This window comes from Thrips palmi, unplaced genomic scaffold (assembly GCF_012932325.1).
Source record: "Thrips palmi isolate BJ-2018 unplaced genomic scaffold, TpBJ-2018v1 HiC_scaffold_7, whole genome shotgun sequence".
NCBI lineage: Eukaryota > Metazoa > Arthropoda > Insecta > Thysanoptera > Thripidae > Thrips > Thrips palmi.
The window spans coordinates 6,604,009-6,624,487 of record NW_023144634.1 but is presented as its reverse complement, the minus strand read 5'-3'; the positions used below and the strand labels follow the sequence as shown (position 1 = coordinate 6,624,487).

The 20,479-nt window shown below is 62.1% G+C and overlaps 5 protein-coding genes across 6 annotated transcripts; 2 read left to right on the top strand and 3 right to left on the bottom strand.

Moving 5' to 3' along the window:
• The first annotated feature begins 212 nt into the window (after window positions 1-212).
• On the top strand, window positions 213-5,476 carry LOC117652884. The gene is made up of 3 exons (XM_034398076.1): window positions 213-847; window positions 1,564-2,506; window positions 3,589-5,476. The coding sequence occupies exons 1-3, from the start codon at window positions 773-775 to the stop codon at window positions 5,082-5,084; spliced, it is 2,514 nt and encodes an 837-aa protein (XP_034253967.1). The 5' UTR covers window positions 213-772; the 3' UTR covers window positions 5,085-5,476.
• A 799-nt stretch (window positions 5,477-6,275) lies between these two features.
• Window positions 6,276-10,437, bottom strand: LOC117652757. Its single transcript, XM_034397850.1, has 11 exons — window positions 10,317-10,437; window positions 10,032-10,226; window positions 9,761-9,939; window positions 9,518-9,632; window positions 9,039-9,153; window positions 8,730-8,899; window positions 8,261-8,464; window positions 8,002-8,154; window positions 7,444-7,772; window positions 7,070-7,343; window positions 6,276-6,701 (listed from the first exon to the last, which is right to left on the bottom strand). The coding sequence occupies exons 1-11, from the start codon at window positions 10,435-10,437 to the stop codon at window positions 6,523-6,525; spliced, it is 2,034 nt and encodes a 677-aa protein (XP_034253741.1). The 3' UTR covers window positions 6,276-6,522.
• A 1,774-nt stretch (window positions 10,438-12,211) lies between these two features.
• On the bottom strand, window positions 12,212-13,292 carry LOC117652602 (peptidyl-prolyl cis-trans isomerase FKBP2). Its single transcript, XM_034397641.1, has 3 exons — window positions 12,925-13,292; window positions 12,707-12,819; window positions 12,212-12,612 (listed from the first exon to the last, which is right to left on the bottom strand). The coding sequence occupies exons 1-3, from the start codon at window positions 13,093-13,095 to the stop codon at window positions 12,462-12,464; spliced, it is 435 nt and encodes a 144-aa protein (XP_034253532.1). The 5' UTR covers window positions 13,096-13,292; the 3' UTR covers window positions 12,212-12,461.
• Window positions 13,293-13,564: 272 nt separating this feature from the next.
• LOC117652326 (luciferin sulfotransferase-like) lies at window positions 13,565-15,966 on the bottom strand. 2 transcript variants are annotated; one of them, XM_034397152.1, is made up of 7 exons: window positions 15,841-15,966; window positions 15,049-15,420; window positions 14,807-14,960; window positions 14,614-14,734; window positions 14,331-14,425; window positions 14,129-14,257; window positions 13,565-13,914 (listed from the first exon to the last, which is right to left on the bottom strand). In XM_034397152.1, the coding sequence occupies exons 2-7, from the start codon at window positions 15,342-15,344 to the stop codon at window positions 13,741-13,743; spliced, it is 969 nt and encodes a 322-aa protein (XP_034253043.1). In that variant the 5' UTR covers window positions 15,345-15,420; window positions 15,841-15,966; the 3' UTR covers window positions 13,565-13,740. The 2 variants fall into 2 exon arrangements, with proteins under 2 accessions (XP_034253043.1, XP_034253042.1); XM_034397151.1 differs by having other exon boundaries at window positions 15,793-15,932.
• Window positions 15,967-16,749: 783 nt separating this feature from the next.
• LOC117652756 (adenosine receptor A2a-like) lies at window positions 16,750-20,094 on the top strand. The gene is made up of 4 exons (XM_034397849.1): window positions 16,750-17,089; window positions 18,101-18,343; window positions 18,428-19,037; window positions 19,951-20,094. Exons 1-4 carry the CDS (start codon window positions 16,896-16,898, stop codon window positions 20,092-20,094), a joined length of 1,191 nt encoding a protein of 396 aa, XP_034253740.1. The 5' UTR covers window positions 16,750-16,895.
• The last annotated feature ends 385 nt before the right edge of the window (window positions 20,095-20,479 follow it).

Sequence of the window (20,479 nt, the reverse complement as noted above, 5' to 3'; positions counted from 1 at the left end):
TGCGGCATGTCTTGAGTGCTGTGCGTGCCCGAGTCTGGAAGGCTGGAGTCGTGCAGCCGGTTTGATGCGAGCAGGACCGGACGGAGGACGAAAGAGAGGGGGGGGGGCGGTAACCCGAAAAAGGAGAAGAGGGGGCTGCGGGGTCCGCAGCCGTGGCAGTGGCAGCCAGAGCCAGAGAAGAGAGAGCCAGGAGCCAGCTGGTCAGTCCGTCCTCTGTCTTCGTCCTCGACAGTCGACGAGCCGCGGTTCCGCTGACTCGCTGGTCTCGGCGGTTTCGGCTGGTCTATGCAAAGCAGGCTGGCAGCCTGCCGCGCATGGTGCCGCGCCTCGCTGGCCGCGCTGTGCGTTGTTCCGGCCGTGGGCGTGCGAACGGCTAGTCCACTGGTCAGTCGCTCGCGGTCCGCGGTCCTTCGCGCTCCGCCACTCCGCGGTACCCCAGTGTAGGGGGCATGCACTCTGTGGAACGCACGAGGCGAACGGAACTCAGGGAAAACCGCCGCCGGGCGCCTCCACCAGGCCTCGACGGCGACGCGCCATGCACGCCGTGCTCGCCATGCGCCTCGACAGCCTCGAGTCAACGAGTCAACTAGACTGGCGCCCGCGCCCAGGTCAATAGCCATCCCGCTGCAGCGTGTGCTGCGTTGTCGCCGAGTCGAGCATCGCATCGCAGCCGCGCCTCCGCAAGTCTCTCGCGCGCCCCGCGCCCCGCTCCCGCGCTCAGTGTCTCCGCGGCGGGCGAGCAGCCAGCACCACGAGCACCACGACCGCCACCATGACGGCCTCGTCCTCCGACGTGACGGAGTCGGCGACGACGAGCGGCGCGAGCGACAACATGGACTGGTCGCAGGTAAGGCGGAATGCAGCTCACCCTCGCAACGCGGCCTTGAGTCCTGTGAAGGTTGCGGCGCCGGAGCAGCGTCGGAAAGAAAGTGGTAGTAAAACCATAAAACATCGACCAGGCCCCGTGGGCCCCGTCGCACTGTCTCAAGAGAAGGGTTCGCTTCTCGCTCCTCCACAGTTTTCAAAGTCCGTACGTAAGCACGAAAGCACTGCGCTTTGAGTGCTCTCCCACCACGGGCCCCGGTTGCAGCTTACGAAACAAGTGCATGATCGTGCCGAGGGTTGAAACCCGGTTTCTACATTTTGGACTTTCCGGAGCGGGGGCTTCCTTCCTAGGCCGAAGTTTTCGTTGGGTTTTTCTCACGGACTGTAGCAGTGGCGTCGCCGGTCCGAGGGCGGTTCTAAGGGACCTGCATGATGAGATAAAGATGAATGAAAGAGGGGGGAGGGTCCGGTCCGCCTTTCGTGCATCGCCGTCATCGAACCCCCCTTCCCCTCCTTCCCCCGGCCCGGCCGGATGGTGCGTTGCCTTCGACCAATCTGGGAAGAGCTCTGAGTTCTTCCCCGTTCGTGCACTTGCAGAGCCCTACGTCCATTTAGTATTTTCCCCCTGGATCCGTGGCAGGCGCCCCCCCCCCCCCTTGTCCCTTTGTTGACGAAGGCACCATCTCATTGCCGCACTGGTCGTCTCATTGCAGCTGATGCACTCTTATTGTTCTCCAGGAATTCTACACGACGGCGCACAGGGCCGCCAAGAGTAGCGGCGAGGTCCAGCGTCGCTTCGCGGAGGGGACGTACCTGCAGGACACCGCCGCGTACGCCCTCCTGGCCAAGGCCAAGGGCACCAAGGGCGCCAAGGGCTCCAAGGTCAGGCGGTACTGCGTGCGCTGCCGGCTGCACGGCGCCCGCGTGGAGAGGCGGGGCCACACCTGCCCCCACGCCGCGTGCACCTGCGCGCCGTGCACCAAGCACAACATCAAGAATACCGTCATGGTCGCTCGCCACAGGCTCTCATACAAGTCCAGGTGGGCAAAGTCTGACCACGACGCCGTGGAGGCCGTGGCCCCCGTCGAGGCCGTGGCCCCCGCCAAGGCCAAGACGCTGCCGAAGACCAAGAAGAAGGTCATTGGCACCAAGCTGTTCGGGACCTGGGGCCGAAAGCAGCGAGCATTGCATCGGCAGCGCCAACAGCGCGCTGTGCCGACCAAGAAGGCCAAGAAGGCCAAGAAGCCGACGCCCACGCGCTGCAGCAAGGCAGACAAAGCCACCAGCTTCGCGCCGCCGGGGACTGCGGCGGAGACGGAGACGGACTGGACGGAGTCGCCACAGAACTTCCGCGCGCCCATCGGCACCTACCTGCACTCCGTCGGCCACCTGTGCAGGCGGTGCTGGCGGCACGGCGAGACGTCGCGCTACTACTACAACAAGCAGGGCAGCGTCCTCCACAGGGCGGCCTGCCGGTGGCGAGAGTGCGTCTGCGCGCTCTGCCGCGACGATGCGAGGCACCACATCATGGTGCGCTACCTGCAGGCCCAGGTGGAGGTACCGGTGGGCGCCTCCGCCGATCAGTGCCCCATCACGTTCGAGGTCTGCAAGTGGCGGCTGATGCGCGGCTCGCTCTTCGACGGCGTCCGCGACGCCACCTCGGACATGGCCACCGTACCGGGTGAGTACCGCACAGTGTCGCGCATCGTCCAGCCGCCAACATTGGCCCTGAATGCACAATGAGCTGCTGCTCGTCGACGAGCCTTGTTGTGCGAGCATGCAGCGCACTGTAGCGCAGTCTCTCACATGACAAAAGACTCGCTCTGCTCTGCTCTGCTCTTCCACGCCATTTGAGGGCGACCCGGCTAGGCCCGGCGTAACATAAAGCCAGGCGACTGAAGCAAGGCTAATGTACCCTAGGCTAATCGGAGAAAGGTGGGGGGGGGGGGGTTACCCTGAATGCGAGCCTCGCAGGACAGTGAGGTGCCCAGAAATTTTGAAAGAGGAGGTCAAACGCTGATTTGCTCCTTTCGCCAAAGCGGAGTGTTTCTCTTTTTGCCTGCCTACCGGGCACCTTTCTAGTGCCGAAAAAAGGGAGTGTGAACGCCACAAATCCTTGCCAGTGGTGCGTATGTCCAGCCGTGACTTACGCCGACCTAGGCCAACCGGTGGGAGGGGTAGGAGGGGTGGTACGGTCGTGGAGGCAGGGAGGCAAGGCAGCAAGTGGGTCGAGGAGCCTTTCAATCAGGTTGAAAAGGAATTGAAACTGAAAAGAAAATTTTCTTTTGCAACCGAACTATGTTGCAGAAAACGAATTCAGTTCGAAACCCCTCTAGCGCCAACCTCCTACCCCCACTCCTGGGAGTTGGTACCACACGCTGGAGCGTTCACGAGCGTTGCGCGCTTTGCGTGCCTTTGGGGAGGGAAAGGGGGGAGGGGAGGGGACTGGCGGCTGGCACAGTTTATAGCCCGTCTACGCTACGCCAGCCAGTACAGTCGCGGCCGCCTCGCGTCACCCGCCCGCGCCTCGCGCCCAGGCGAGCCAGCGCAGTCAGTGCCCAGCGGCGCGGACGCGGAGTCACGTGAGGACGTGAGGCCCTGGCGATTGGATTGACTGGATTCGGTACGCGATTTGCCTTGCGACGGTTGCGCTCTCTGCTGTATCAGATAGTCAGTACTGCCATTCAGATTCCGGGAACAACTCCAGCGAAGATCGAGGACCGTTTGATTCAAGTGTGCTAAATTAGACGGCGGTTGTTGCAGGGCTCTCCGCTGCGCTGCTGCCGATGCTGGAACGAGCGCATCTGGACGGGTCACCGGACAGCGGCTCCAGCGGCATGTCCGGCACGCACCAAGGGCCCGTGCTCCAGCTGGGCGGCCCGGGTGGCTCGCGCGACGCCGACGACGCCGACGACGCCGCGGCCAACGCCAACATCGAGGACTTCGTGACGGCGCTGAGACGCTGGGCCGCCAGGAAGGTCGGTTTGCCCTTCGACGAGCAGGCCGCCGGACCTGCACAGCCTGCACGGGGACACTCCCCCGCGGCCGCCGCCCTCACCGACCAGCAGCCCGAGGCCGTCAAATGCGAGCCCGACGTCAGCGACTTGCTGCGGGCAGCGGACCTGAAGCACGAGCCGTCGGTAAAGGTCGAGGACGTGGAGGCCGACATGAGAGGCCTCTCGGTGGCCGACGCCAACGACGAAAAGGTACTCGACTTGTCCAAGCCGTCACGGGCTGCTGCGCCCACCTTGCCGGGCCTGGGCGGCCTGGGTGACGAGAAGCCGCCGCCGCCGATGGCCGAGGCCGAGGCAGCCGCCCCGGATCAGCGAGTGCTGGCGAGGCTGTCCATCTGCCTGGAGTGTGACACCGTGGTGGACACAGAGAGCCTGCTGACCGTACACTGCTGCAGGGTGGAAGTGACCCCGGCGGCCGCGAGCACCGCGACGACGACGGCGAAGGCGACCGCGAAGAAGAGCACGAAGACGACGACGAAGGCGACCGCGAAGGCGACCGCAATGGCGACCGCGACGGCCATGCCGCCGCCACCACCGCCGCAGCAGCAACCGCGTCGGCGTCGACGTGCGCGCCGCAAGCTTGGGGACGCGAGCTCGAATTCTGCCACCAAGACAGCCCCCTCCACGCCCAGTGCCGGTGCTCCCGCCCAGTCCGTCATTGTGCACACATCGAACGTCGCACGCTCGTCTCCGCCCCGGGAGGACTCCCTGGACGGGCAGGTGCACAGGACCGCGGCCCGCATCGCCTGCGAGGACTGCGGCGACCTGGAGTTCCCCTCGCGGATGGCGCTGCTGGAGCACCGCGTCGAGCAGCACGCCCGCCACCACCTGTCGTGGACCAGCCCTCGGCGCGGCCCCGCGCCCTGCCTGCTGTGCCCCGCCGCGGCCCACGTCCTCATGACCCCCCTGGAGCTGGACGAGCACACCCTCGAGGCGCACGGCGGCCAGGGCGCCGTGGCCTGCCCCAAGTGCTACTGCTGGCTGCGGGACTTCGACTCCGTCAGCGAGCACCTGCGGCTGCGGCACCGCCTGCCCGGCTCCTCCATGGCGCCGCCACTGGCGTGGGCGTGCTGCAGGGAGTGCGGCGCCGAGAAGCCCGACCTGCCCGCCATGCAGCTGCACCAGGAGCGCCACATGCGCGTGCTGCCGCTCTCGCGGCTCGAGTTCATGGCCTCGCTCATCCAGGAGGTGAGCTTGGCTCACAGACTGGACGCGCTCGACGCCATGAGCCCCGCTGTCCCCTGACTGAACCTTGCCTGATTTATTCCAGTACTACGCTAAATACTCTATCGAATGCTCATCGAATGCTCATGTTTTTGTTTGTTTGTTGCTTGCCATGCGTAGTACCTTAGGATAGTGATGGACCATTTTGTTTTGATTTCCCACTTCGTATGCATTTTGTTTCTAGTGGTAGTTCAAGAGGGCATTTTCATACAGCCTGAGGCAGAAGCTTTTTATTTCGTTCTTCTCAGGAAAAAATTCCTAATCAGACTTATTTTTGTTTTTAGTATGAACATGATACATATTGAGCTTGACCAAAGCAAACTGTTAGTTTTAAGTGAACGTACAAAGTTGCAATATTTTTTAAGTCTAATTATTTTTTTTATGTTTTGATAAATAAATTTACTGAATATGAATTGCTTTTGTCTCTTTTTAATTTCTCAAAATCATGATTCTAGGGTTTTGAAGTCCTGTCTTAGAGGCATTTCTTTCGAAGCCGTGGCAGCGGTAGCGGCGAGCGACCGGATGGCGAGCGAGTCGGCCACAGAAAGGTTTTTGCCGTGTTGTAAAACCGTTCCTGAAAAAAGGGGAAAAGACATTTTATTGGCAGCCATGATTTTTCTGCTCTGTTTTCGGTCTGCCCAATCTTTTCTCGAAGGTCAGCCCGAAGTGAGGCGTGTTGCTGCTCTTCACAGTGTCGTCTTGCGTTTCTGACCTTATTTATTTGGACGGCAAAAATGCAGAGATGGCGTTTTTGTGTCGGCGTCGACCAGCAACGGTGCAACGGTGCACACACATGGCGTGGCCTGACGCCAGGTTTGCAGTGTTGTTCGAAACAGGGGTGGAGAGGGGAGGGGAGGGGGCGGCCGGCTCCGAGAAATGTCACTCCGCAGCACTTACCAAAGTTTATTGGTCTGAGGTGAAGAGGGGGCCGCTAGAGGGAGGGGGGGGGCATCCGTCTACTTGCCACACTTGGCATAATTCTACGGCCCCGTGCGTGGAAGGGGGCGACAGCGACGACTCCACCCCCATCCTTGTAGCCCCCCCCCCTTTCCCCCATCCCCAGCCCTGCAGCCGCGGTTCTTATTTTAGAGTTTTCTTCCTTGTGGTCCTTCCCTCAAGCGCTGTCTCAAGGGCAGCGTGGAGGTCAGAAAAGCAAGCCAAAAAAGGGGCGGGGGGTCGCCGTTACACTGTCCGCTTACCGAAATTAAAAACTCAGATTTAGATTATTTTATTCGTGGTACAGACTAGAGGCAAGTATTACAACTAAAATAAATAGTATCTAATGGCAGTAGTGGCGAGGCATCTCCCTCCCTCCTCCGTGTCATAATTCACGATTGCACGATTGTCAGAAAGCGCGCAAGCAGCGCAAGCGATGGGTGCAGCAAGGGGTGCCGCTTCGCCCCGCTTTCTCTCCCCTCTCTGTTCCTTTTCGGTGGTTGTCGTCACAGTTGTCGTCCTTCTAGTGGGCCGCCAGCAGCAGCACCAGCTGGGCGGCGAGGGCGGCGACCCACAGCGACAACGAGGCCGGCGACGTCGTGCACGTCGTGCTGCCGGACTGGACGGGCAGGCTGCCGGCGCAGGACACACCGCGGGGGCGCAGCAGGTAGCGCACCTCGTCCGGGTAGCGGCAGTCCTCCTCTGCAAACGGACAAAAGGCAACGGTCAAAGGACCGATAAATGGCCAGTCGTAAAAGATTTGCGATTGGCTTGGCGCGCGCGTTGTCGCTGGCCGGCTAACGGCGGACCAGCTGACCGGCTGGCCTGCAGTTAGGCAAAATTACACTGTAACCACGGGGGGTTGGATATGCAGGCACCGGGCTGTCTAGGCAGCCACCGGAAACTCCAGCTGTGTTTTGACTAGGACAGCTGCTAAATGCATGCTAAAGCTTCGCGTCGAGCAAACTGTTGTTTGCCTATGTTTGCCTTAGCGCCCGTTTTGCAGCATCGGCGGCTTGCGCGTTTCCAAGTCCAGCCGCTGCGCCACATTGTCTGGCCTGCCGTCTTACCGGTGCACTTGAACGTGGACTTGCTGGCGGACACGCTGACGTACAGCGGCGCGCACCGGTCCTGGCAGGGGTCCGCGATGGTCACGTTCGTCTCCCCGAAGCCCGACAGGTTGGCGCACTCGGCCTGCGGCGTGTCGTCGCGGTCACCGCGGCCCGGGTCCACGCCGCCGGCGTCCTCGGCGCGCAGCGCAGCCCGCATGGCGGCCATGGCCCCGCCGGGAGCGGCGCCCCTCCACATGCACAGCCGCAGTTCGCCGTAATCCTCGCCGACCATCTGCGAGAACAATGCGGGTGGAGCGAAACTCTTTGTGTGAGCGGTGTTACAATTCGGTTCCTGGTATCGGCCGTCGTGGACGGCGAAGAACCCCTCTCACCTCGACGCTGACCGGCATGCCGGGGCGCGTGTACTCGGTGTGGATGCGGTACAGACGCAGCTGCCCCGGCGCCACGTAGTCCTCGAACTCGGCCCGAGACCCCATCCGCGCGCCCCCGCCGCCAGCCCGGCTCCACCCCCCGCGACCCCGCACCCCCGGCGCGGCCCACACGTGGAGCCCCGGCTGCACCGGCCACCCCTTGGCCCTGGCGTGGTTGCCCCTGGCCGCGGCGGCGTAAGGCCTCGACGTCGACCTTGACGGCGACGGCGTGGAGCTCGGCGAGCCGCCCTGCGTCAGCACGCACTCGGCGGGCATGAGGCGGCCCGGCGCTGCGAGAAACAAGGAAACAAGCGTCAAACAACTCGGCCCCGCGATTCGGGACAGTGCAGTCGTCTCGTCTCTCTCGAATCCCTACGAGACGCGCCATGAGAAAGAGAGAGAGATACACTCACAAGGCGACAGCACTGTTTGGATCCCACCTGACACCTGCTACAATGCCGAAGTGGGTGTTGTCACACACGACTAACTAATAGTGTGTTGTCACAATACGAGACTGACTGTGGCGCAGGTAGCTGGCGACGGCGTGCGCCACCGTGTCCGCCTCCGTGTCGTCCACCACCACCACCACGTCGTCCCACTCGGCGCTCATCGTGGCCAGCTCCTGGAAGCGCGCCTCGCCCAGCTCGGTGACCACGTACAGCAGCCGGACGTCTGTGGCAAGGCAGAGCAGACGCCCTATATTATTGATCACCAGTCGAGCGTCCGAGGGGCCGTTTCTTCGGACTTTCTGCCTCTCCCTCCGCGGCCCTCCGCGTACCGGGGTTGATCTCCTTGACGCGGGGCACGAGCTCCTTGGCGTGGCGCATGTCCGCGTCGCTGACCGTGGAGGCCGTGGCCAGGATGACGACCACGTCGCCGTGCGCGCTGCCCACGCTGCCCTGCACCGACTCGGCCTCCGCCTTGGACTGCAGGTGCTCGATGACGGCCATCAGCGTCCACGGCAGGTCCAGGTACGTCGGCCCTGGCATTGCAACACGTGGATCAGGAACGCCTGGCGGGTCGAAACGCCGTCCCGCGACGCACGGCCGTACGATGGGTTGCCTATCGGTGCCTCAGGGGGCCGGGTAGGCAACCCAACGTACCGCTGCCTGCAGGCTGATTCAGAACGTTCCGGACGGTGCTTTATCGTTTGCCCCCCTCGCACTCTGCAGGATGCTCACGAGAGCGAGACAGACAGTGCGGAATCGGAATCAGTCTGCAGCGCCACACCCTTTCCTTTTCCTTACAGATGTCATCGGCGGCGTCCACCGCGACCCAGTCAGTGGCAATCTGCACGGGGCTGTCGGTGAAGTTGACGATCCAGTGTCCACCTACAGGGCCGCCCAAGCCGCCGTTCATGATGGCTAGGCGGGACCCGAACAGCCCCACGTCGATGCCCTCGGCGCCGGCGAGCAGCCTGGAACGAGACCCTCGCTGAAGACACTGTCGAACGATTCCGCCGCCTGCACTCCTCGCGCTGTCTCTCTCGCACCCCTATGGCGCGAGTGCGGGCAGCGAAATGGCTCGACTGTTCTTGCCACCAGAGGGGCACTCACGTGATGAACCTGTAGGCCGCCGCCCTCGCCCAGGTCGTGTCCAGGACCACGATGGCGTTGACGCGCACGGACATGAGCGGCGGCGAGTCGCAAGCGTCACCCTGGAGCAGGTCGCCTGGAAGGAGCAAGGAACCGGGTCAGATAAGGACAAGTTTGACAGCAGGGCTATGCTTCCTCGCTCTGTTTCTCTCGCATTCGCGAGGCGTCGCGGAGGGGTGCGAGTGAGACAGAGCGACGAAAGCACTGTTCAAATCAGCCTGCAGTCGACGCGGCCATCCGGAAATGCACGCCGCGCCGCGCCGCGCCCGTCCGATCGCGAGGACCTGTCGTTGTCGTCACGCCGCTTATCTTTACCGCGCCAATAACAGCATCGGGCAGGACGGGACGGCCGACGGGACGGCCGACGGACGGGCGTGGCGGCTGACTCACCCAAATTCACGTTGTCTTTCCCCGCCGGGACACGCCGGGACGATACGCACCTGCATACCTCAGGAAGGCCCTCACCGAGGCGGCGGTGAAGTTCCTGAGCGCGGCCTCCGTCATGTAGGGCGCGTCCGGCGAGGTGTCCGTCAGCGTGCGCGCGAACCGCGACGTCTGCAAAAATAGAGGAAGAGCGGCGCGGTGTCAGTGTCCACCGCGGGGCCGCCTATGGCCTTTTGGTGCTGACGGGAACACTCGGACCACGCCGACAGACAGACAGACAGACAGACAGACAGACAGACCTGCGCGAACAGGGTGTCTTCCGCGAAGGCGGCCGCCGCCGAGCTGCCCCGCTGGCACGCCTTGACCTCCGCGTCCAGCGCCACGCCGCGCGGCGAGTAGTACATGTCTAGAAGCTGCGACAGCCGCAGGCGCCCCGTGCGCGCCGTCCAGCGCGCGATGCGGTAGCCCAGCGCCAGTCCTGCAGCAGCAACCTTGCAGTGGTCCATCGCCCTGTCTCTCTCGCGCCCCTGCGGCACGCCCCGTGAGTGCGAGAGAGACAGAGAGACGAACCGTCGAAGCCGCCGCGGATCTCCGCGTCCGTCATGTCCCAGTGCTGCACGGGCGCCAGCTCGGGCGAGCCGGGCCGCTCCCGCGACAAGTACCGCACGCGCGGGATGAGGGTGTCGTTCCACGTGCCGCCGGGGCCCAGCGCCAGCGCGCCGCGCGCCGACGGGCCCTGGTACGCTGACACCTCGGCCAGGTCGCCTGCCAAGCCGAAGGTCGAAGGTTCAAACACCCTGTGAGGCGGCTTTTACTACGAGACGCGTCACAATGGAAGTGTCCATTTGGCCCTACCGGCAAGGGTGGCGGCCCACAGGTTGTCCACCGTGGCCGAGCCGCTGCCGCCGTCCGCGCGTAGGCGCTCCAGGTGCCTGCTGCTGAGCAGGGAGGCCAGCGGCACCTCCTGGGGCTGCATCCCCGCGGCCAGGCCGGCCAGCACGGCGCCCGCCGCCACGCCGCCGCCGCCGCCCCCGCGGCCCGCCTCCACCACGCCCTCCTCCACGGGGCAGGCGCTCCAGCTGTTGGAGGCCATGGGGGGCAGTGGCGGCGGCGACACGTTGACGCCCTTCCACGGCCTGCAACAAGGAGGCCAGGTTCCCGACGACCGCCGCTTTCGTTGAGAGTGCTGGTCCACGGCGCCACTCACCCCACGTCGCGCACCGGGTCGGGGTACAGCCTGTTCGCCGGCCCGTAGAAGCTGCCGGGGAAGGCGTTGGACCGCGGCGTGGGCATGCGGGGGCAGATCCAGTACTCGTCGCCGCGCTCCCAGGGGTCCACGGCCGAGGACAGCATCCAGTGGAGCGCGCACTGTGGGCAGAGGGCCAGGCCACTGGTTGTAGGAGAGCAGAAGAAGACTCGGAAGGCAACTCGCGAGCTGGGCTGCCTACCTACCTGCTGTTGCATCGAGAGGGTCTTGTTGGGGAACAGGTCGGCGTTGCCGGAGAGCAGCCTGCCCGTCAGCACGTTGTGGCGCGCGTGCTGCATGCCCGTGAGGCGGAACGGCGTGACCCCGGGCCGCGCCATGACCAGCGGGTTGCGCTCCACGCCGTCCACGCGGAACCTGCGGCACCAGAGGTTCGAACCCAACGGCGCCGACACACTCGGAAAACAGGAAGCAGGGCCACTCCCCGGCCGTGCTGCCGGCACTACCTGTGCAGGAGGGTGGTGAGCATGACGCGCAGGTCCACGACGAAGCCGGGGTCCCGCTCCACGCGCTGCACCAGGTCCACCAGGTTGGCCATGGTCATCGGCACCCTGGACTCCCGCCGCCACAGGCTGGGGTCGCTGTAGCACGGCACGAGGTGCTCGGGGAGGCCGGTCACCCCCGGCCCGTTCCCCAGCACCCAACTCCTGGCGGACGCGGACGCCGCTCCCGCGCCGCGGCCATCTGCAGTGCATCGAGGACATCGTGACCACCACACACCCACCCCCGCAGCGGGCTTGTGAACAGGGCTTCGTCGCCGTCCCTCTCGCACCCCATCGGAACTCCCTGCGAGTGCGACAGAGACAGCGCGACGGCGGCACTGTTCGGAACGAACGCAGGAAATGGAATTCCCACTGTGGGCCGCTGGCCCAGTGGCACGCGGCTAACCGTGACTGTAGGGCAGGACGGCCGGGACGAGCAGCAACAGGAGCACCCCGGCGGCGCTCCCAGTCCCGGAGAGTGACGTCATGGCGGCTATCACATCATTCCAGTGGTGCGGGTCGCTGCGCCCTGCCTGGTCCTGCCGCACCCTACTCGACGCGGACGACGGTCTCGAGCTCCAACGGCGCCACCTCGGCGCGGCGCGTGCCGCTCGTGCGTGACGGCCAGGTGGGTGTCTCGTCGGCGCGCCCGGACTGATTCCTTTTCGCAGCGCGCGGCGTGCGGCCCGCGGCCCAGAGGCGGAGGCACTATCGGCCCGCGCGATAAGGCAGATAGTGCAGCACCGCGATGCAAACCTCTCCGACGTGCCGTGTGTGTGTCACAGTCACACGCACTCGGGTGTGGCCGCGGCCCTGGCCGGGCCCTGGCCGCCATCACGACCTCTAGGGCCAACGAAGTTTGGAAAAAATCAAGAAGTGTTGACTGATAGACTCACTGATAGACTTTGGAGGGTTTCCAACCCGTTCCTCTCTCAGATAAAGTCTTCTCTCTTTTCTGTTTGCTTTTCAAGGGATCAGGGCTTACAAAAAGTGCCAGACAATGGTCAAGATGGGTAAAAATATTTATTTTGGTATCAATGGCTTACCAATATGGTTTACTATCAAATCCACACAAGTGGAAATTTTCACAGAAAATTAAAAGAGTACAAAATGACTAATTTTTCCTTGCAATGCAAAGATAAACATATAATGTTTCGCTCTAAAAAAATGCTAATGGAATGCAGAATATCATACAAACACACACACTCATATACAGACTTACTAGTAAATGAGCAAGAGTTTGGTCCTAAATTCTTAGAGATCATCACCATGCCGTCCATCAATACCAACAAGTTCTACCTCAAAAATTAAAGTGGCATCTCCTGGAATCTTGGGTGGAGCGCCATTGCTACCGTATCCAAGATGAGAGGGAATTACCAGCTTCCGCTTCTCTCCAACGCACATTCTGAAATAAAAAGAATACATGCAGAAAATGACATTTAAAAAATCCATCTGCATTAAGATGCAACTGAACTAATCAATGAGGTTTCCTTCCTCACCCTAACAATCCTTGCTCCCATCCCTTAATGACTTGACCTGCTCCCAGAGTAAGGCTGAGGGGTTGGCCCCTTTCGTAACTGCTATCAAACTCAGTTCCATCCTCCAACCGTCCCTGGTAAATGAAAGAAAACATTGTGATAAGTAATAATAAATTATTTCACTCATTTGTCATTGTGGAGACGAAACGCTCAACTGTGGGTTGAAATTTGTTACTTACTGCGTAATGAACACTCAGTCCATCACCATTCTTGGCACGGTAAGAACAGTTTGCAATCTTCTTCCTAACTCCTATTTGAAGCCTCTTTTTTGACGCGCTGTCACCATTAACACTGCTCAGAACCACTGCAAGTAAAGTACAGCAGAGCCAAAGAGTGAGGTTAGTCTTCATTGTTATTCGACTGCACGAGCTGTCGTGGTTCGGTTTTTGAGGTCTTCTTCAGCGAAGAAACGTCTCTGTTACCAACTCAGCGAAGTACAGCTGGCAGTTAGCACTCGAGGACGAGCTACTCGTGAAAATAAACTAAAGCGCCGGCTGAGGCCTGAACGTTATTTACAAAATTAGCTGGACGTGCAATTCCTCATACTAGGTAAAGTTAGGCGCAAGCGCAAAACGTGGGGAGGCACTCCACGCGAGGCTAGCTTGGCCGAACTTCTCATCTCGCAAGAGTGGCGGACTTTTCTGGCATTTTTAAACATGCCTCGTGGCGAGACCGCCCCAACTCGAGCCGGGTATCTTGCTGGATGGTTTTGTTGGTGTCACAAATAAAATGTGTTGACTCTTTTTCACTTTTTACCGGGAAGTCAGAGGGGAATTGAGAACGACGTGTCTTAACAATTCTCTTTTATAACAACAAAGAAACATACACGCATGTAGTTAATTAACAGCAAACAACAATTGAAAAACAGACTTAATCGTACAGAAGTTAAGTTAAAAATGACACGCAGGCACCCGAGGAGCTCGTGGGCGGAGAACCTCGCCCGGTGGCTCCGCGGCGACGAACACATGTAGGACCAGCGGAACGGTGGCGTGCCCTCACTGGAAGAACAGGCCGGTGCCGGCGAGGTTGGTCTCGGTCCACGCGTCGAACTTGGCCACCAGCTCCTCGCTCATGTAGTTCTTCCAGTCGCCGACCTCGCCCTTGCGGATGAAGGGCGCCTCGTCGGCGGGGATGGGGCAGTCCGGGCCGCGGCGCTTCGCCATCACCAGCTGCAACCGGGAGGGGTTGGTGTCACCACACTCGAACTCGAACCGATCGTGTGACCTCACCAATGAATTGCTCTCCGAGCGAGGAATCCATTGGTGGGGTCACACGTTCGGTTCGAGTCCTGTTTAGCGTCTCAGGAGCTCAAAACGGGTCTAGAGTTTTGGCCACCTGCGCCGGTCTTCCGGCCCACTGTGTGGCGTGGCGCATGGCGCTCACCTCCAAGTTGACGGCAGGGTTGCTCTTCATGTTGCTGAAACTGAGATAGTCTGCTAACTTCATGACGTCGTCCTCGGACAGCTGCTTCTCGAGGAACTGGGCCGTTCTCCTAATTGCTGCCGGCAGGTCCTGAATAAGAAAAGGGAGTTAGTGAGAACCGAACCCGCGTTGCAACGATAGGGTGTTGGCGCTTAGCGTCTACCTTTTTCATGTCTTCGTATTTCAAAAATAAGATGTTTGGCTCGTGCCGCTTTTCCCAGAAGCCGAGGATGTGACTCCACATTGGCCCGACAGGTGCTGCAAGGAGAGATTTGCTGTTAAACTCAGGGCAGACCCGTCCTTTTATTAGCACTCGAAAACTTAAATGAAGTTAAAAAGTTAGCAGACAGCCGCCTTCCGCGAACACTTGAGAACGCTTCCCGGGGTAACTCAAGACCGCGCTGAACGCACGCACACCGCCCTTCAACCGCCCCCATCCCCCTCACCTTTGTCCTGCAGGAAGAGCTCCGCGAACTCCTCGAACGTGCCCTTCATGTTGTACACGTGGCGGCAGTGGTGGTAGTAGGAGACGCACATGTCCTTGGGGTTCCGGGCCACGTACACCACCTGCACAGAGAGTACATGAAACGGAATCCAAATTTGTGTAAACAAACCCCCAGCGCCCACGCCCCCACGTACGCGTGGTTTGACGATCGACATTTGCTCCGGGAGGAGGTCCCACGGCAGGTGGCTCTTGATGTAGCGCGGCGAGGCCATGTTCTCCACCATCTCCACGGTGTCGCCCAGCTCCTTGGCGAACACGTCCTGGTTGGCGTCCAGCAGCGCGGTCAACCTGCAGTCCTCAAACCATTAGTTCAGTTACTTTGGGCCGCACTCGGCGTCATCCTGTGTGCATGCGAGAGAGAAGGCAGTGTGCTTACTCGATTCGCGGCGTGCGGAACTGCTGGATGAGCGTCTTGGCGCGCTCGAAGTCCAGGTCGTTGCCGATGCACCACACCATCTCCTGCGTCCACGTGCTCCCCGTCCTGGGGTACGACACGACCCACACGTCGTCCGTGCGCACCTTCAGCCCGCGGATGCGGTCCCCGATGTCCTGGTACCGGGGCGGCATGATGACGTGCCCGGGGTTCACCTCGATCAGGCAGTCCTTGGAGCCGAACAGCGAGTCCAGCCGCTCCGACACGGCCGAGTCCAGCGGCTCGTACGTCAGCCCCATGGCGATGTCGGCACTGTCGGCACCCTGGGCGCGGCGACCAGCTCGACGACCAGCTCGACGATCAGCTTGGCGGGGACTGCGAGGCAAGGTTCAGACTTTACTGAAAATCACTCCGAGGAACTTACTGAGGCTGCTGGCCTGCCGCCCTGCTGGCCGACGCAACGGACGCGAGACGCGAGGCGCGGCGCGCGGCGTGGCGAGGCAACATAACCGGTTGCATAACGCGCAGCAATGGTCTAGCTGCTGCACGGTGCTCTTCTTGAGGGCGGCAGCAAGCAGCCGGCAACAGCACCCACACTCTGTACCACTCGCACACTCACAAGGACAGCCAGGCACCTGCAGACTCGCAAATGTAAACTCAATCAGACAGACTCAAACGCGCACACCCATTCATACACGCAAGTGCGCTTAGTCCTTCAGTCTCGGCACTTTCGTACTTCGTACGTACTTGCTGGCGGACGCGCGGGTCGCGGTGGCGCTGCTCGTCGACGGGTACCTTCGGTTCTCCGGGGTCCTCCTGGAAGTGGCCGGGGTCCTTGCGGTCCTTCTGGGCCGCCGACTGGAGGAGACTCTGCGCGGACGTGATGCAGACGGCCGACGCTCTGCGGCAACCAACAACCACTTTCTCGAGGACCAGCGAGTCCCTGCTTCTGTCCCTCTCCCTCCCCCGGACACTCCAGTGCGGCTCCAGCGCGGCTCGCTTCACTGGAGAAAGCAGGAACGAGTAAGGCGGCGTCCCCTTCCCCCACACCCTCCAGCCCGAGTCTGATGGGTGGTCTACCCCCCAGGGGCAAGGCCGCCGCGCCGCGCCCTAGGCCCGAGCCTAGGCCACCCAACAGCCTCCGGAGAGCCCTGTTGCGCGCAAGAAAATCCCTCGCTTAGCAAGGTCGCCGCGCGCCGCGCGTGTGGCTTAAAACATCACACCGCGCAGGGATAATGTAATTGCATTTTTGTGCCCAGACCATTTTGCACCTTCCGCTGGAAAGCACGTCGGGGCGCCTTTGGTCAAACGGGCGTCGCTACCCCGCGCGTGAGCCCCTCAGCGCTGGGTATCGCCATCGCCGGGCTAGCTGGGGCCCAGTCCGCCAGTCCCCCCCTGCCGCGACCGCGCCGTGCGTGCCTCGCGGTGTGGTTCGAACTGTTCAGGCCGAGTGGCAGGGGCGCTGGAAGCGCGACTCCAGGAGCGGCTAGTTCCAGGTGCCGCGGTGCGTCGCGGCTAGTCGCGGCGGGTCGCGGACAGAGTGCCGGCGGTAGCGGCTTTATAGCGGCGCACGGTGCGGCGGGCGGCGAGCTCTCAGTCCGCGGCTGCCGGCTGGTGGCGGTGGCGCGCTGCGCTGCGTGCTTCCGCGAGTCGGGAGAGGCTCGGCCCGCGGAACGGCGCGCGAGTCGCACCGGCCTCCGCGTCGGGGACTTCCATCGCCTCCAGCGAGAGCACCATGGCCCCAGGGCCGCCGCGCCCCGCCGAGACACTGCCAACTCCCGGTGCCGGCGACGGAAGCCCCGGCGGCTGACTTGCTGACAGTCGAGTGTGGTTGCATCCCCGCCGCCGCCATGAACAGCAACTGCCTGGACGACCCCAGCGTGGTGCCCGTGGACGGCCGCACCTCCCTCATCGTCCGCCTGCTGGTGGACCTGGCCGTGGCCTCCAGCGTCATCCTGGGCAACGGCTTCATCATCACGGCCGTGCTGTGCTTCGGCGGGCGCACTCGCAACGCCACCCTACGCGTCTCGCACGTGTCCAACAGGTCGGTGCAGTCCTTGTCCTCCAGCCCAGCCTCGCCGCCCTCTGTCGCCCTGTGCACGCCGGTGGCAGGCCGCGCAGGCCGGGCAGGCCGGCCACCACGACGGCACGTGCGCCGCGGTCACGTGGGACTGAGAGAGACAGAGTCAGTCGGACGGCCGCGCGGGGCCGTCATTACAGTGTGTTGAGTGTGTCGTCGTTCTGTCTCTCTCGCACTCCTGCGGGCCGCCCCATGAGTGCGAGAGAGACGGAGGCGCTTTTCGTTGTCCCTCGGTTGGCCAGTAGTACTTTCATTACTTTGAGTCATCGGGTCGTTCTTTGATTCCCCAGGGGCCGAGAACAAAAAGACAGCCGGAGAGACACTAGGGGCGGGCAGCGCGGGTCGGGGTCGTCAGAGGCAGCCATTTCCTCAGGTTCCTCAGAGCAATAAAGAGTTATTACTTTATTTTGAGGCCCACGTTGACATATCCCATCTTCCCTTCGGGAGAAAGATGAAGCAGGAAATGATGGGCGAGTGGCGTATTCTTTTCTCCTCCTTTCCGCCAAGGTCGCGCGACGCGAGCGATGCGAGCGACGTGCGGCCCGGCGGGGCTTCCCCGCGAATGACAAGGACAGAAAATAAACATTATTCGGTCACGATCACTCTCTTTCGGGTCCCCAGCTCAAACATCCTCCATGTGCATGGCGGTCTGACCGAGCAACAGGAGTGAATACTAAAGAGATTCGAGGAAGGGTGGGAGGGGGAAAGGGGGAGGGGGCTGTTTGCGGCCCAGGCTTTATCGAACTGTATTTCTGAGTATCTCCAATTTCCAATTTCCGGTTGCGTACACGAGAGAGTTTGACGTTGACGACGCGTCGCGGCCGCTGCTCGGAAGCGATGGCAACGGAGAAAGGGTGCGCACTGTTTTACAATGTAGGCCTGCGTGTTTGGCACCGCGCTGTCATCAGTGTCATCAGTGTCGGTCGCGTTTCAGCCGTGCCCGGGCGGAGAGTGAAGCTGGAATGATGTCGGCAGGTTCGTGGTGAACCTGGCGATGGCGGACCTGCTGGTGGGCCTGTGCGCCCTGTTCTGCCTGACGCCCTACTACGTGTGCGGCGTGGCGCGCCGCATGGACACCGTGGAGGCCCTCTGCGTGATGCGCTTCGCCGTGCCCATCTTCAGCGCCATGACGTCCGTGAGCGCGCTGGGCGCCATCTCCGTGGACCGCTACGTGGCCATCGTGCACAGCATGCGCTACCGCACCTTCATGTGCAAGAGGTGGGTGGATTCGCTGACGCCCTGTGAGTGGGTGTTGGTGGAGAGCCCGCCGAACGCCTCATTGACCTGCTTGTCCTGCTGCAGGCGCGCCACGGTCATCCTGTGCATCCCGTGGCTCTTCTCCGCGGCCGCGGCCTCCTCGCTGCTGCTCTGGAACAACTACGAGCTGGAGGGCGGCTTCTGCTCGGACCGCGTCGTGCCCGCGCTGTTCGTGTGCTCCATCGGCGTGCCGCACTCCTTCCTCGTGCTGCTGCTCGTGGCCGCCGTGCACCTCCGCATCCGTCGCGAGGTGCTGGTGAGCCGCGTGCGCCGCAAGTCCATGGAGTCCGTGCTGGGCCTGGGCCGCGGCCTGGGCGTCCGCGCCGGCCTCGTGGTCTGCGGCAGCGCGGGCGAGGACGCGCGCAAGTCGGCGCGCGTGCTGCTCATGGTGGTGGGCTGCTTCTCGGCCACGTACACGCCCATGTGCGTGCTCCTGACGCTGCGCCTGGCGGGCTACCGCGGCGACGCGCTGGACCTGGCCTTCACCATGTCCTTCACCCTGGCCAACGTCAACTCCCTCCTCAACCCGTTCATCTACTCGTGGCAGAACGTGACCGTGCGCTGCGCCATCAAGCACCTCGTCGGCCGGCTGCCCTTCCGTCGCACCGAGTCGCCCCTCACGTCGGCCGAGTCGACGCGCGCCGCCACGCCCCACGCCCTGCCCCACGCCCTGCCCCACGCCCTGCCCCCCGCCCTGCCCCCCGCCACGCCCCCCGCGGCCAGCTGACGACGGTGCGGGTCGCGCTCGTGCACGTCGACGACGTTCACGACGTACTCGCGGCCCGCAGCGTACGGCGCGGACTGCGACATGTCGCCCGAGGCCGTGGCCAAACTGGTGCTGACTATTCGGGCCGAGGGTGCCACTGACGTGGGCCCTCTGGACGATCTCTAGGTCGAGGACGGACTTTTTCCTTTTCCCTTTCAAAACTTCCTCATTGTTTTGTAAGAAAATGTCACCCCGTTTGATGCTGTAGTCAAGCTGGTCTATTCTCGCTGGGAAGTCCGAGGTGAAAAACAACCCAATGAGCTACTGGTGGCGCTGACGGCGCTGGCGGCAGACGGCGCTACATTTCCTCGCTCTTCGGCCTGCCCCGCCCGCCGTCTCGCCCGCCGCCCCGCCCGCCGTCTCGCCCGCCGCCCCGCCCGCCGTCTCGCCCGCCCGCCCCGTCTCGCCCGCCGCCGCCCCGCCCGCCCGCTCTCGCCCGCCGCCCCGCCCGCCCGGCCCGCCCGCTCTGCCGAGTGCCGAGTGCAGGTGCCCCCGGCCGACCGGGCGTCCTTGTGCGTCACCGCTGGTCTGGCTCCTGGCCGCCGCTCCGGGACAAGAGGAACTCTGGCACTGTCCGTGGGATTTGACTTTGTGTGACCATTTCCTTCGTCACCAGCTCTGCGACGCGTCTCTCTTAAAGCGCTATCACGTTGTGTGTGGTTCATGACTGGTTGTGCAGTCTACCTTTCCAACCCACATGCAGATGTGATGTTTAGTTTTAGTGTGATGGAGGGTGTGAAAACCATCTGATAAAAAAATGTAGCAGTGTAGCTTTATTGCTTGCATTAAGACATTGTTCTAGTCATTATCTTTATTAAACTCGTCTGACATGTTAAGCGCGTGTGAACTCTTACTTCACCTTTACCACACTCCATTCATTCGTTCACATACATTTCAAAAAGAAGAGGAAAAGAAACTTCAACTACGGCTTCAAGCAATCATCTAACTTGCAATTTTGTGCGTATTTTCTTAGTCTCATGAATTAAAATTCTTCACTGGCTATCGGGCATAATAACTAATTTCGCGTGGATTTCCAATGATTGACGTCCCTATGTCCAACGGCCGGCAAAATAACACGTAGACTTGGTTATGTTTGCGCGCCAAACCTAAGCAAATAGAGAACGCCGGGTTCTGTGCGTTCGGCGCGCGCGGCCCGAAGCGCCTGCGAAGTGCAGGGTAGGCAGCCAAGCGAGCCTCACGAGCGCCGCGGGCCAGCCTGCCTGCCAGGCGCTCGGCTCCCCACCCTGAACGCAGATCTGCGCACTGCCGCCAGGCGCCAGGAACTCTGCCACCCACGCTCCTAGACAGACAGAGCGAGGAGCGTGGGCGGC

What these genes read in the sequence shown, in the direction of transcription:
- LOC117652884 (XM_034398076.1), top strand. Translation starts at nt 773, where the DNA reads ATGACGGCCTCGTCCTCCGACGTGACGGAGTCGGCGACGACGAGCGGC. An exon ending in ACAACATGGACTGGTCGCAG is followed by an intron (nt 848 to 1,563) that starts GTAAGGCGGAAT and finishes ATTGTTCTCCAG; the next exon opens with GAATTCTACACGACGGCGCA. An exon ending in GGACATGGCCACCGTACCGG is followed by an intron (nt 2,507 to 3,588) that starts GTGAGTACCGCA and finishes CGGTTGTTGCAG; the next exon opens with GGCTCTCCGCTGCGCTGCTG.
- LOC117652757 (XM_034397850.1), bottom strand. Translation starts at nt 10,437, where the DNA reads ATGCAGCCCCAGGAGGTGCCGCTGGCCTCCCTGCTCAGCAGCAGGCAC. An exon ending in GTGGGCCGCCACCCTTGCCG is followed by an intron (nt 10,227 to 10,316) that starts GTAGGGCCAAAT and finishes TCGGCTTGGCAG; the next exon opens with GCGACCTGGCCGAGGTGTCA. An exon ending in AAGACACCCTGTTCGCGCAG is followed by an intron (nt 9,633 to 9,760) that starts GTCTGTCTGTCT and finishes CTATTTTTGCAG; the next exon opens with ACGTCGCGGTTCGCGCGCAC.
- LOC117652602 (XM_034397641.1), bottom strand. Translation starts at nt 13,095, where the DNA reads ATGAAGACTAACCTCACTCTTTGGCTCTGCTGTACTTTACTTGCAGTG. An exon ending in GACTGAGTGTTCATTACGCA is followed by an intron (nt 12,820 to 12,924) that starts GTAAGTAACAAA and finishes TTCATTTACCAG; the next exon opens with GGACGGTTGGAGGATGGAAC. An exon ending in TGGGAGCAAGGATTGTTAGG is followed by an intron (nt 12,613 to 12,706) that starts GTGAGGAAGGAA and finishes TTTTTATTTCAG; the next exon opens with AATGTGCGTTGGAGAGAAGC.
- LOC117652326 (XM_034397152.1), bottom strand. Translation starts at nt 15,344, where the DNA reads ATGGGGCTGACGTACGAGCCGCTGGACTCGGCCGTGTCGGAGCGGCTG. An exon ending in GCTCTTCCTGCAGGACAAAG is followed by an intron (nt 14,426 to 14,613) that starts GTGAGGGGGATG and finishes CTCTCCTTGCAG; the next exon opens with CACCTGTCGGGCCAATGTGG. An exon ending in ACCCTGCCGTCAACTTGGAG is followed by an intron (nt 13,915 to 14,128) that starts GTGAGCGCCATG and finishes TCCCGGTTGCAG; the next exon opens with CTGGTGATGGCGAAGCGCCG.
- LOC117652756 (XM_034397849.1), top strand. Translation starts at nt 16,896, where the DNA reads ATGAACAGCAACTGCCTGGACGACCCCAGCGTGGTGCCCGTGGACGGC. An exon ending in GTCTCGCACGTGTCCAACAG is followed by an intron (nt 17,090 to 18,100) that starts GTCGGTGCAGTC and finishes TGATGTCGGCAG; the next exon opens with GTTCGTGGTGAACCTGGCGA. An exon ending in CGCACCTTCATGTGCAAGAG is followed by an intron (nt 18,344 to 18,427) that starts GTGGGTGGATTC and finishes GTCCTGCTGCAG; the next exon opens with GCGCGCCACGGTCATCCTGT.